Source organism: Vanellus vanellus, assembly GCF_965231255.1.
Source record: "Vanellus vanellus genome assembly, chromosome: 25".
In the NCBI taxonomy this organism is placed as follows: Eukaryota; Metazoa; Chordata; class Aves; order Charadriiformes; family Charadriidae; genus Vanellus; species Vanellus vanellus.
Window position 1 is genome coordinate 4,352,898 of NC_138930.1, and position 12,150 is coordinate 4,365,047.

Sequence of the window (12,150 nt, forward strand, 5' to 3'; positions counted from 1 at the left end):
CAGCCTGGAATCACCGGCTCCCGATGGCCGCCACCCGGAGCGCAGCACTGGCCAGGGAGAGCCGCCAGCCTCTGCGGGTGCCCATCACATGAGAGAGGGGGAAAACATCATCGCAACCCTCCCGGTAACGAGGGAGTTCCCGCCGTTATCTCGTCCTTCCTTTAGCAAAAGCCCGACCAACACCCGCCTTTATCAGCCTCCCCGGCTGCCGCACCCCCGGCGGGCACAGCCTCAGCGGCCACCGAGAGGAGGCCGGGCACGGGGGTGGGAATGTGGTGCTGGGGTGGGAATGTAGTGCCAGGGTGGGAATGTGGTGTTGGGATGGGAATGTGGTGTTGGGATGAGAATGTGGTATTGGGATGAGAATGTGGTGTTGGGATGGGAATGTGGTGCCAGGGTGGGAATGTGGTGACGGGATGGGAATGTGGTGTTGGGATGGGAAAGTGGTGTCGTGATGGGAATGTGGTGCCGGGATGGGAATGTGGTGCCGGGATGGGAATGTGGTGCCAGGGTGGGAATGTGGTGTTGGGATGGGAAAGTGGTGGCAGGATGGGAATGTGGTGCCAGGGTGGGAATGTGGTGTTGGGATGAGAATGTGGTGTTGGGATGGGAATGTAGTGCCAGGGTGGGAATGTGGTGTTGGGATGGGAAAGTGGTGCCGGGATGGGAATGTGGTGTTGGGATGGGAATGTGGTGCCAGGGTGGGAATGTGGTGTTGGGATGGGAAAGTGGTGCCGGGATGGGAATGTGGTGTTGGGATGGGAATGTGGTGCCAGGGTGGGAATGTGGTACCAGGGTGGGAATGTGGTGTTGGGATGAGAATGTGGTGTTGGGATGGGACTGTGGTGCAGGGGCTGGTTGAGAATGCGGTGCTGGGGATGGGAACGTGGTGCCAGGGTGGGAATGTGGTGTTGGGATGAGAATGTGGTGTTGGGATGGCAAAGTGGTGCGAGGATGGGAATATGGTGCCAGGGTGGGAATGTGGTACCAGGGTGGGAATGTGGTGTTGGGATGAGAATGTGGTGTTGGGATGGGACTGTGGTGCAGGGGATGGTTGAGAATGCGGTGCCGGGGATGGGAACGTGGTGCAGGGGTGGGAATGTGGGTTTGGAGTTGGGAAAGTGGTGCCAGGATGGGAGTGTGGTGCCTGGGGATGGTTGGAAACACAGTGCCGGAGTGGGAATGTGGTGCTGGGATGGGAATGTGCTGTTGGGGATGGGAACATGGTGTTGGGGATGGGAACATGGTGTTGGCGATGGGAACGTGGTGTTGGCGATGGGAACGTGGTGCCTGGGGATGGTTGGGAATATGGTGCTGGGGTGGGAAAGTGATGTTTGGGTTGGGAATGTGGTACCAGGGGCTGGAAACATGGCACCAGAGGATGGGAACGTGGTGTTGGGGGTGGGAACGTGGTGCCGGAGATGGGAATGCGGTGCCGGGGTGGGACCGTGGCCCCGGGGCCGGTGTCTGGGCGCGCGGCCCCCCCCGGGCGTGGCGTGGCGGGGCGTGGCCGGCAGGGGGCGCTGCCTCGCGGAGGGGGGGGGGTGGGGGGGTGTGTGTGCCCGGGGGGGGGTGTGGCGCGGCGCGCGGCCGGCAGGGGTCGCGGCGCGCGCCGCCTTTGTTGCCGTTGGCGCCTTCCTCTGCCCAGGCGGCGGCGGCGGCGGCGGCGCGCGCGGGCTCGGGCGGGCGGCGGCGGCGGGAGCGGAGCGGAGCGGAGCAGAGCGGGGCGGGGCGGCGGCGCGGGGAGCTCGGGGCGGCGCGGCGGGGCTCGACTCGGCTCGGCTCGGCTCGGCGGCGGGAGGATGGAGATGAAGAAGCGGTTGACGCTGGAGCTGCGCAACAAGAAGCCGGGCGAGGTACCGGGGTCGCCGAGAGCGCGTGGCGGGAGCGGGGAGGAAGGCGGATCGGGCGGGCACGTGCGGCGGCGGCGGGGGTCCCGCACAGTGGCGGGAGAAGGGAAGGGGGGAAGAGGGAGGGAGGGAGGGAGGGAGGGAGGGAGGGAGGGGGGGGGGGGGAGGGTGGTGGTGCGGAGTGCGGTGGTGGGGACACCACCGCTTCCCCCCCCCCCCCCCCGGCATGGCGGCGCGCACGTGCGCGGCGGGGCCCGGCCCGGGGCGGCGGCAGCCGGGCCCGGCCCGGCCCGGCCCGGCGCGGCGCGGGGGGCGTTGGGCGGCGAGGCGGGGAGCGGCGGGGCCGGCCCGGGCCGCGCTATGTCCCCGCCGCGCCGGAACCGCTGAGTAAGGCCGGTGCGGCCCCGCGCAGCCATGGCGGCTCGGCCATGTTAGCGACCGCCCGGGCCTGCCCCAGCCCGCCCCGCCGGGGCCCGGCCTCTCCCGCGGGGTGTGCTTGGGCCGGGCCCGAGGGGGGGGCTCCTTCCCGCCGCGGGGGGCTCTCGGGGGCCGCGCTGTCAGAGCTCGGCGGCGGTGCGAGGCCCGAGCGGGGCCTTCCCGGGAGGCCCCGATGTGTGTGTGAGCTGCGTGCCGGGGCGCGGGCGGCGGTTCCCCCTCGCCCGGGGAAGGGGCTGAGGCGGAGGCCGGGCCTCCCGGGCCGCCCTCGCCCCCCGGGCCCCGCCACCGCCCGGCGGGGGGAGCGGAGCCGCCCGCTGCCCTCAGTAGGCCGCCACGGGGCCAGGCCCGGGGCTTCGCTTCGTCCTTGGGCCTCCGGTTGGGCCTCCGAAAGGTCGGTCGCCCCCTTCCCGGTTAGGGCCGGTAGCCCCGCCGCTCGCCTCGCCGTGAGGTGGCTGTCAGCGGGCTCGGGGACGGGGCTCGCCGTGTCGCGGCAGCTTAAACTCAAAAATGAGGAAAATGGGCTGTGAGTGGAGCTTTGGGTAGAGGTTAAAGGTGCTTTGCGGATGGCAAAGGGATTTGTGGGGTGAGAGCCGTTTGGGGGGCGGTGGGTCCCCCCCCCTCCGGAGGCTGGACACCGGTGCGTCCCCCTCCTCGGGTTTGACCCCCGGAGTTGGGGGCAATGGCCACCTGCGGCCATGGGAGCGAGGGCGGTGCGGGCCAGCCCTGCTGCTGGGAAGAGCCATCCTGGCCACTTGGTCCTACCGCCAGCGCTTGTCCTGCCACCCAGGACAGGCCGCCGCGCTGCGCCGAAGCTGCTGCCCACCAGGTCAGGTCATGCCCTGCGTTGTGTGCCCACGCCAGCGCAGCCACGGCGGCGGTGGCGGAGGGACGGCTTCGGCCACCGTTACACCCACCGTGGGGACAGCCTGGGTTCGGTGGGAGGCTTCTCCGGGGCGTTGGGGAGCAAAACGAGCTCAGCGACAACGCTCCTGGCTGAGCCTGTTGGCTGCTCGCCTCGGAGCCCCCGCCAGCGGTGCCGCTTCGGGAGTTCGAAGCGGTAATTCATTCGGAGTTTGTGCTGCAAAGGTGGCACGGCAGCTCTGCAACTCCGCTCTGCTGCCAGTCAGGCAAAGGGATTCTAAAATGACTCCCTACAAGTTGGCTGATCTGAGCGAGAGAGGTAAAATGGGAGCGCTGCGAAGGAGGAATTTGGAGAGCACCACGAGCCTTCTGGCCGAGGCTGATTTTTGCATTTTGCTGGGAAGACTGTGTGGGGTAAAAACAAGTTTTGGAAGTGGCCTGTGAGATCTGCGGCTTGAGCACTCACCTGTGCTTTGGGGGAGAGGGGGCTGCCAGGTATGTTTACCCTCCAGGCTTTGGGGGGGGAGGCAGTTCTCTGCTGGTGCTTCACGGTCCTGGTGCCACAGGGGGGTTGATTTTTGTGCTGAATTAGTGGGTAGCGATGGCTTCTGTGCGTGGAGTCTGTGCTGGGCAAAATAGGAGATGCCATCAGTGGTCCTGCACTGCGACGAGCCTGAGGTTGAGCTCATCTGCTTAGAGAGCTGCCGAGGCAGATGTGTCACCTCTGCGCGTGGAGACTGTCACAGGGAAACGAATCTTCTGGAGGCAGGTTTCCCAGCACCACGGTGGCATGGGGGAGAAAGCTGAAGGGGTCAAAACCAGATGACCTTGTTTGGTCTCTTGGTGGTGAAGCCTGAAGTGTGACTCTGAAAGCTTTTTGATGCCTTGTGTGCAAAACGTTTTGCTGCAACCTCATGGTTCGACCCCTTCATGCTTCTCAGTGGAGAAGGTGGACCTTCGTTGGAGCTGTGGGGTGGTGCTGCTGTCGCGTGGTGCATGGCTCGTGCTTAAAGGGTGAAGTCCTAACCGCCATGAGGGATCCTCACCTTGTGTCCTTGCAAAAGTTATTTAGCTTTAAGATCTTGTGTGTCCCTTAATGTGAGTGAGGAGGACCTTCAGACACACCTGCTGCTCTGAAGTGTTGGTCATTCTGCCTGATGTCAGCTTGATAGACTGGAGGTGAGACTTAGCTGGGTGTGATGACAGCTGCTGGGTGTCTCTGTTGGCAGGTGAAGGAGCTGGTTCTCGATAACTGCCGTTCGGACGATGGGAAGATCGTTGGTCTCTCTTCAGATTTCGAGAACCTGGAGTTCCTCAGCATGATCAACATCAACTTGCTGTCCGTCTCCAATCTCCCCAAACTCAACAAACTCCGGAAGGTGAGTCAGACCTCTGGTCCCATCTCCAGCAGTCCTTGCTCTGGGACTTCTGCTGCTCTGTCCCTGCTGACAGTAGTTTTTCCTGCATATGCCAGTAAAAGGCCATTTGAATTTGCTTTTTCCTCTGCAGCCTACAACCTGTGCAAGTGAGAGAGGTGGTTTTTTTGTATGCAACAAAATACTTTTGAGCTCATTGTATGTTTAGCATCCTTTTTCTTGCTTTGGCTGTTGTGCTATTTGGGGGTGCTTCAGTAGCATCATAAATATTTTGGGTTTTAGAGCCCCTGTGTCCTGCCGCAGAGAGGTGGCTGGGAGTGCTGTGTTACCAGGGGAAAAGAGGTTTCAAGTGAAAACTTGAACTGTTGCTCTGTGGCGTGATCTAACGAACAGGGTCTGGAACTTGGGTGCCCGGTTCTCAGGGCAATTTTATTCCCCATGTCACAAGCCAAGACACTTTGTGACCATGTGATATTCCCTCCTGGCAGCTGGAGCTGAGTGATAACAGGATTTCTGGTGGCCTTGAAGTTCTAGCAGAGAGAACTCCTAACCTGACACACTTGAATCTAAGCGGCAACAAGATCAAAGACATCAATACCCTGGAGCCCTTGGTGAGTGGAAGGCTGTGCTGGAATCTAAGGGATGACATTGTTTCCTTTGGGGAGCGTGTCTGTGCAGCAGAAGTCCAATGTCTTGGTAACTGTTCCAACAGCACTTCGTGGTTCTGATGGGAACAGATGAGTGGGTCCAATTTGAGGCTGGGCTAATAGTTAATGGCTCCTCTGTCTGGAAAACCAGCAGCCAGTTGCTAAAAGAAGCATGAAATTGGGCTGGATGAGTAAAACAGTGGATGCAGTGCTCAGTGTCCATCTGAAAAAGGACCGTTAATGGGTCGGATGCAGTTTGAGGTAGGTGGCACCTGGGGTGTCATGGAGATGAGTTGGTTGGACGCCAGTGAGGGTGTCCATTGCATCAGTCCGAAGGCGCTGTTGTGCTGGGCTGGGACCCTCTCGCCCTGGGTGCTGTCACCACGTGCATCGCAGGGCGTTCCCGTGGCATCTGAACTGCCCCAAAGAAGGCTCTCGCCTTGTGATCCTGACTCTGTAGCTGAAAGGCCTCATCTAGGGCATTTGCCTCGTTAGCTGTTGCCTTTGGTCCCCTCCATCCCCTCCAGAAAGAGCATGAAACTGGTTTACTCCTCCTTCTCCTGACCTGGTGGATGGTGCAATGGCCCGAGCGGGAGAGCTGCCGTGGCTGTGCCGAAAGGCACACAGGCGCAGTCTGCACGTCTCCGTGCATTGTGCTCTCAACGGTATTTTGCCTGATGTTTTGGGCAGGATGAGTCCGGCTCAGTGCTCGGGGGAGCTGGGCTTTCTGTGCTTGTTGCCCACCCCATTCAGAAGGGAGTAAGATTTGCAAATGGTTTCACAGGGAGCTGGCTTCAAGGAGGGGAAACTAGGACAGAGGAGCTAAAAAGGAATCTTTGCCTACACTTAGCAAGAGCAGTAACTTCTCTCCATCTGAGGAGCACACGGTGCAAATCATGCATGCAAAGGCACTTCTGTACTAGATCTGGGTAGCAAACCAGCTGTCCTCTGATGGCCGCCTGATCATCAAACAGTGTCAGCCTGCAAATAATCGAACGAATTGATCTTTGCAGAAAAAGTTGCCAAACCTCCATAGTCTGGACCTCTTCAACTGTGAGGTGACAATGCTCATCAACTACCGGGAGAGCGTGTTCACCCTTCTGCCCCAGCTCACCTACCTAGATGGATTTGATGCTGATGACCAGGAAGCCCCTGATTCAGACCCTGAAGCAGATGGGGATGGACTGGAAGATGAGTATGAGAATGGGGAAGGTGAGGATTTTCTCCTCTTGGTTTTCTCGCTGGGAAGCAACCCGTTTTTCCCCTTCTGCGTGGTCACGTTGCTAAATAAATGGTGATTATGACTTGCCGCTAAGGTAGGGGCTGTGCGGGTAGCCCCGCTCCCCCCTTTGGCAGGCTGTGTAAGCCACGAGAGTTGCTGCAAGCTGATGGGGCTTGTTGCTGGCGCTCCTTGCGCACGCATCTTCTGTGGGATTTCCTGCCCGTTGCTCACGAAGCACTGGGGTTGGAGGTGCGAGTCTATTGTCTGGGAGCAGCGAGTGTTTGGGAACTGCAATGCTTACTTCCCTTTGCTTTTGGTAGAAGGTGAGGAAGAGGACGATGATGATGAGGAAGATGATTTGGATGAAGAAGTCATTGATGATGAAGAAGATGAAGATGATGATCTGGAAGGTGAAGAGGAAGAGGATGGAGTAGATGATGAGGTGAGGCTTTCTGTCATACGTTGGTATGTTTGGTAGTGCTTTTGTCCCTTAACCTGGTGACCCATCTGAGCAGATGTCACAGATGTGGGCAGACCTGAGGAGCACTGCTGCGTGCTCTGGGTTTTCCCTATATGTCTTTTGACTCGTGGTCCACAGAGTTTGCTGGTTCACACTCGTTTATTGCTCAGCCCGGTGCTTCCTGTGGCTTCAAGGGCTAAAGCTGTACAGCCCCATTCGTGGGGACGCAAGAAGCTCTTTAGGAACCGGCAGCTTCTCCCTGCTCGGCTTGTACCTGCCACCCTGAGGCTAGAGTAGGGCGGGAGCAGCGGTGAAGGAAGATGTTGGTATGGAATTACACCTTGGTCATGGGATTGTGGTTCTTGCGACAAAGCGTCTTGTTTTGCCTCCAGGAGGAAGATGAGGAGGAAGATGGCGAGGACGATGAAGAAGATGAAGCTGATGATGGTGAGTCAAATCCTAACAACTTAAGTGCCTGCAAAGCCGCCTCAACAGTCTCACACATTTGCTGGGTTTGTAGAGCTTCCCAAGCTTCGGCGCAGTGCCGTTGTTGCCTGCAGCTTTTCCCTGGTAGGAAGTGCTGCGTTTCTGGTTATGGGCACCGCTGAAGCTGTTGCTTATGCCTAAGCTGACTCTGGAATAGTGGTTATAAACAGGGGGTCACACAGTGGTGATGGGGAAACGGGTTTCCAGTGCCTGCTAACACAACCGAGCTGGGTAAATCTGCCAAATATTAAAGAGAGAAATTGCCTAGAAACATGGTTCTAGCTTGAACTGAGAGACCGTGGAGGAGCAGGGCTTCCGTCACAGAAGCTCATGTTAGCAGTGTGTGTGAGGAAATGCTTTTGGAGAGACGCGTTTCTCCTCTCAGCCATAGAGAGGAGCGTAGACCTGAGCTCCTTGACTTGAGTCCAGACTCCTCTGGTTATCACCAACTATAAACACCCGAATGAATGTTGACAGACTATAGTGGCTGGCGTGACTTCAAATGATCTTGTATGAGCTTGGTCAGAAGTGACTGAATTCTGCAGATGCTACGTTTTCGGTGGTGCTCAACAAAAAAGCCCATTTTCAAGCGGCTGTTGAAATCTGGGATGCTTGGAGGGCGCAGAAAATAGTTAACTGTCTTGTGCTAGTCCCGGCTTTTCTGGGTGCCATGAGAAACTGGGCAGGGTGGATCTCGGCTCCGTAATGGTGCCAGTCTAGTCTGTGCTTGTTCACCAGCAGCTGTGGCTGACGCGGCTTCGAGCCACAGCTCAAGTGCTGTTCCGCAAGACTGAACAGAGCTTCACGCTTCGCCTCTCTTTGCAGACCTTCCGCGAGGGGAAAAGAGAAAACGAAATCTAGAGGATGAAGGAGAGGAAGATCCAGAAGACGAAGAGGACGATGAGGATGACTGATCCGAGCGAGCCAATCAGTTTTACAGACTATGACTGTGCTTGTCTTAACCTCCCCGTTGTGTCTGTGTGAGACTGTAAATCCCCGTCTCCCACTCCTCCCCCCTTTGTATGGCTGCAGCGTCCACAATATATTTTTTTAAGATGTAGAATACTGTAGGCATTCAGGGGAATCTTCCATACAAGGCTCACTTTCTCACAAGTATCTCATGACCAAAGGCTTTCTCCGTTCTGTGGTTTGTGCAGCAGTTTGCAAAAAAAAAAAAAAAAAAAAAAAAAAAAAGAAAAAAAAAGAAAAAAAAAATTTCCTCCCGGGGTATCTTTCATGTCTGAAATCGGCCTTGCCACACTGGACCCAGAGCTCCAGCTCGCCGCCCTGCCTGACAGCAAAGAAGGCGTTCGCTATCCGCGTGCCCTCAGCTCAGCTTTCTGAAGACGCTTGAGCCATCTTGAGCAGTGGGTGCAAATGTGGTTCATCTAAATGGACTCAAAGCGAACGATCGCTGAGGGCTCTCTGATCAGAAATCATGGTGATGTGATCTCTGGAGATGCTTGAAGATACTTTAGTGCTGGGGACGGGGGGTTGCTTGGGGTCTTGGGGAGGGAGGGTTGGCTGCTTGCAAGACCTGGTACCTCTGAGGATGCACCTTGCAGTAGCCCTGCACTTGCTTTCCTATTTTATTTTTTTTTTTTTATAAACTGGAATATTTTTCCCAGTGGCCACCTAACAACTTTCACTTGGATGTCCAAATAAGTCTGATTTTTTGCGGCCGTGAGCGTCTTTGCTGTGCTGAGGCTTCTCGTCACCCCGTGGCAGCCTCTGCCTTTAGGAAGGGATAGGAAATAGCAGGTTAAGGGATACTGCACTTCTGTCAAACTCCATTTCGCACTGTACAGAACACGTTCAACCAGTATCACTGTGATGCACCTAACTCGGCGTTCCCCGGGAGACCGTGTTAGCCTATATATTCTCAGGGTCCTTCTGCTAGCCAGTACCAGCTCTGGACAGTTGCCTCGGCGGTAGCCTGGTGTACGCGTCCTCCTCCTCCTCCTCTTTCCTTTGCAGCACGAAGAGAAGTGGGTTGAGGAGAAATCCAGCTCTCCCACTCGTGTTTGCGCTCTGCGGGAGCACCGTCGGTGCCGCAGAGCACTTGTGTGTCCCCCCCCCTCCACCCTGCGGTGGCTGGAAGGGGAAAGTGGGGGGGCTTCAGCCAGGCGTAGCTCTCCGCCGGAGGGTTTCTGACCCCTTGCCCGCCCTTCCCCTGCCTGGAGGTGTTCAGCTGGCACGTCCCTCGGCTTCTGGGGAGAACTGGCCCCGTGGCATCCAAGGGATGGTAACTGCTCAGTGCTGGGTGCCGGAGAGCCGCGCTGGGGTGGGAGTAACCGCTGTTCCTCCTGCCGCTGAGGCTCCCCACGGGTGCAGACGCACTGGCACTTTGTGGCGTTCCCGGTGGTTGCTCTGGGCAATCAGTCGGCACCCGGCGCTCGGCGGCGAGACTCGCGGCGGTTCCTTCAGAGGAGCGGTGTGTGTTGCAGCACATCCGAGTTTCTGTTGCTTTGTTCTGTTCTTGCTGTTGTCTCTTGCATTGTACAGTAGCTGTAACCATTCGGAGAAGAACTAGTCCTGTAAAATGCAAACTGAGTAACTTATAAATGTTAAAGGAATTTTAAAAAGAAATTTCAGAGCAGCAGTTACTTCTAATTTTTCCCTGCATTTTTAGCAGATTGTATGGATTTTATATTAGCCTAGTAACTGTCAGGTTTTGATTGGTCAGAATAGTCCCAGAAATAAGGATCTCCAGCCCTTTTGTATCTTTTGTTACAAAATTTGGATAAAACTTTTAATAAAGACTTCAGTTTTTAAAAATCCATTGCCATGAATGTTGTTGTCTCGGCTGCCCTCTGCTCGAGGAACGCCCGAGCTGCAGCCAGCCTGCAGGAGCGCTGGGTGGAAGTTTTTGGGCAATTTTTCTGGGGTCTCTTTTTGGGAGCAGTGACTATCCTGTGTCGCCGACATGGCCTGGCTTTGCTCTGAGCCCCGGCCGGGTGGGTCCTCGCTATGTGCCCGTGGGCTGGTGGACCTGATTTGGGAACTCGAGATGGGAACGGAGCCTGGGGGGAGCCTCTGGTGTGGGGTGGAGTGGCACAAACCATCCCGAGTCCTGGCACAGATGCGTCTGCGGGACCCGCATGGGATGTGGCTGCAGCCAGGCTCCCGTGGTCAGGGAGCGGCGGGAGAAGGGTCCCGCCGCGGGGTGTAGGGTGGGCACCCGCGTTTTGCCCTGCAGGAGGAAACTGGGTGTTCGGGGTATGGCTGCAAGGCAGGAGCAGGAACCCCGCTGCCGGCTGTGCTGGGGGGGGCAGGGTGGCTGCCTGTGCTTGCTGGGGCTGGAGGGGTCCAAGCTGCGCCCGATGCCACCGTGCTCCCCCTTTGTTGGGGGCCGGAGGGGTCCCTCACCATGCTGGGGCTGCGTGGTCCTGCTCTGGCTCTGTAACGAGTTGCTGCTCCATCAGGTCTCAGCAGCCGGGGGGCTTCTGCTCAGGTTTCGGCGCACCTCCACCTCTCCCCCCGCTCAGGGCCTGCAGTGAGGGGGGTGTCTGTGACGGATGGGGGGACGACAGCCCCAGGCCCTGCGTGGACCGGAGCCGGGAGGCAGAGCAGCGCTGTGGCTGCTGCCAGCCCCACTCCCAACCGCCGGCTCGAGGGGCTGCTGCCCCCCCAGTGCTGCCCGTGCAGCCCCCCCCCATCACCCAGCCCCACCCCCCATGGCTGAGGGCATCGCCCTCTGCAAATACAGCCTCGCCACCCCCTCCCCACCCAGACGGGTGACTGTGGGGCTGCCCCACTGCAGTGGGGAGCCATCCCACTCGCTCCCGTTCATGGCAGCAGCAGTGTTGGAGCTGCAGCTCGGTCTGTCCAGCCCAGTCTGTCCGTCCAGCTGGCTCTCCACTCCCCCCAGTTTCTCTCCATCCTCGCCATCCTCGTCCAAGGTGCCTCTGGCCAGTGATCCCCCCCCCGGGGCGCAGTCCCCACCACTGGGCTGGGGAGGGCGGCGTGGCGAGGCTGCCCAGCGCAGGGGGGGCAGTGGGGGGGTGAACAGTGGTGGTCCACGATGCCATTCCCCCATCCGCAGGGATTGCAGTGGGAGGATGGCACAGCCAATGCAGCCAGGCGGCCATCGGCCCCCCCCTCCCTGAGCCCCCACCATGGGGCAGAGCTGTGGGCATGGGGGTTCTGCTCTGTGCCCCCCCAGCTTGGCATACCCCCAGCCAGGCTGCGCGCTCGCTGCTGGCAATGGGCAGGGGAGGTGTGAGTATGAATTCCCACCCCCCCACCCCAGGACCTGTGTTCTGGGGTGAATATGGGAAAGGGGCAGCTCCAGGGCTGAGCTGGGAGGGGGGGGAAAAAATTCCCCTGGGGGTCCGTGTCCCCTCTTGGGGCTGGTGGCACCTCCACCCCCCCCGGGGTGCGGGGTAGAGGGGTGCCAGCGCGGCCGTCCCTTGCTGCGGCGGTGGCTGGCGCCTGGCCAGCAAAGGCAGCGTGGGCACCGGTGCATGTGGTGGCACGCCGCGGCGCGAACCAGTTTGCAGCAAACTTTTCACCTCGCTGGGATGGGGCCCGGCACCTGCGCGGAAAAAGCGGGACCCCGGGGAGCACCCCCCCCGGGGTGGGAACACACAGCCGCTCGGCTCCCACGGAGGGGGGGGGGTTGGGGGATGGTGGTGCAGCCCCCCCCCCCAGGGTTTGGGATCGGGGCACGGAGGAGCCGTTGGGGTGGAGCGGGGGCCCCATTCTCTGCCTGGTGCGGAGGAGCACCCTGGCACCCCCGTTCATGGGGGGGGCGGGGGGGGGGCGGGCACTGAGGCTGTTTGGGCGCTGGAGAAGGAGCTGAGGTCCT

At 59.3% G+C, this 12,150-nt stretch overlaps 1 protein-coding gene across 2 annotated transcripts in view; it reads left to right on the forward strand.

Moving 5' to 3' along the window:
* Positions 1–8,820, forward strand: part of LOC309681428 (acidic leucine-rich nuclear phosphoprotein 32 family member B) — a 239,592-nt gene extending 230,772 nt beyond the window's left edge. The window contains exons 2-8 of one of the 2 annotated variants that reach the window (XM_082495315.1): positions 1,778–1,856; positions 4,379–4,528; positions 5,014–5,136; positions 6,186–6,384; positions 6,715–6,836; positions 7,247–7,301; positions 8,166–8,820. In XM_082495315.1, the coding sequence (XP_082351441.1) occupies positions 1,803–1,856; positions 4,379–4,528; positions 5,014–5,136; positions 6,186–6,384; positions 6,715–6,836; positions 7,247–7,301; positions 8,166–8,254 (792 nt within the window). In that variant the 5' untranslated portion in view covers positions 1,778–1,802 and the 3' untranslated portion in view covers positions 8,255–8,820. Of the gene's footprint in view, positions 1–1,768; positions 1,857–4,378; positions 4,529–5,013; positions 5,137–6,185; positions 6,385–6,714; positions 6,837–7,246; positions 7,302–8,165 lie in introns of those variants that run through there. The other variant, XM_082495316.1, reaches the window with a different exon arrangement.
* The last annotated feature ends 3,330 nt before the right edge of the window (positions 8,821–12,150 follow it).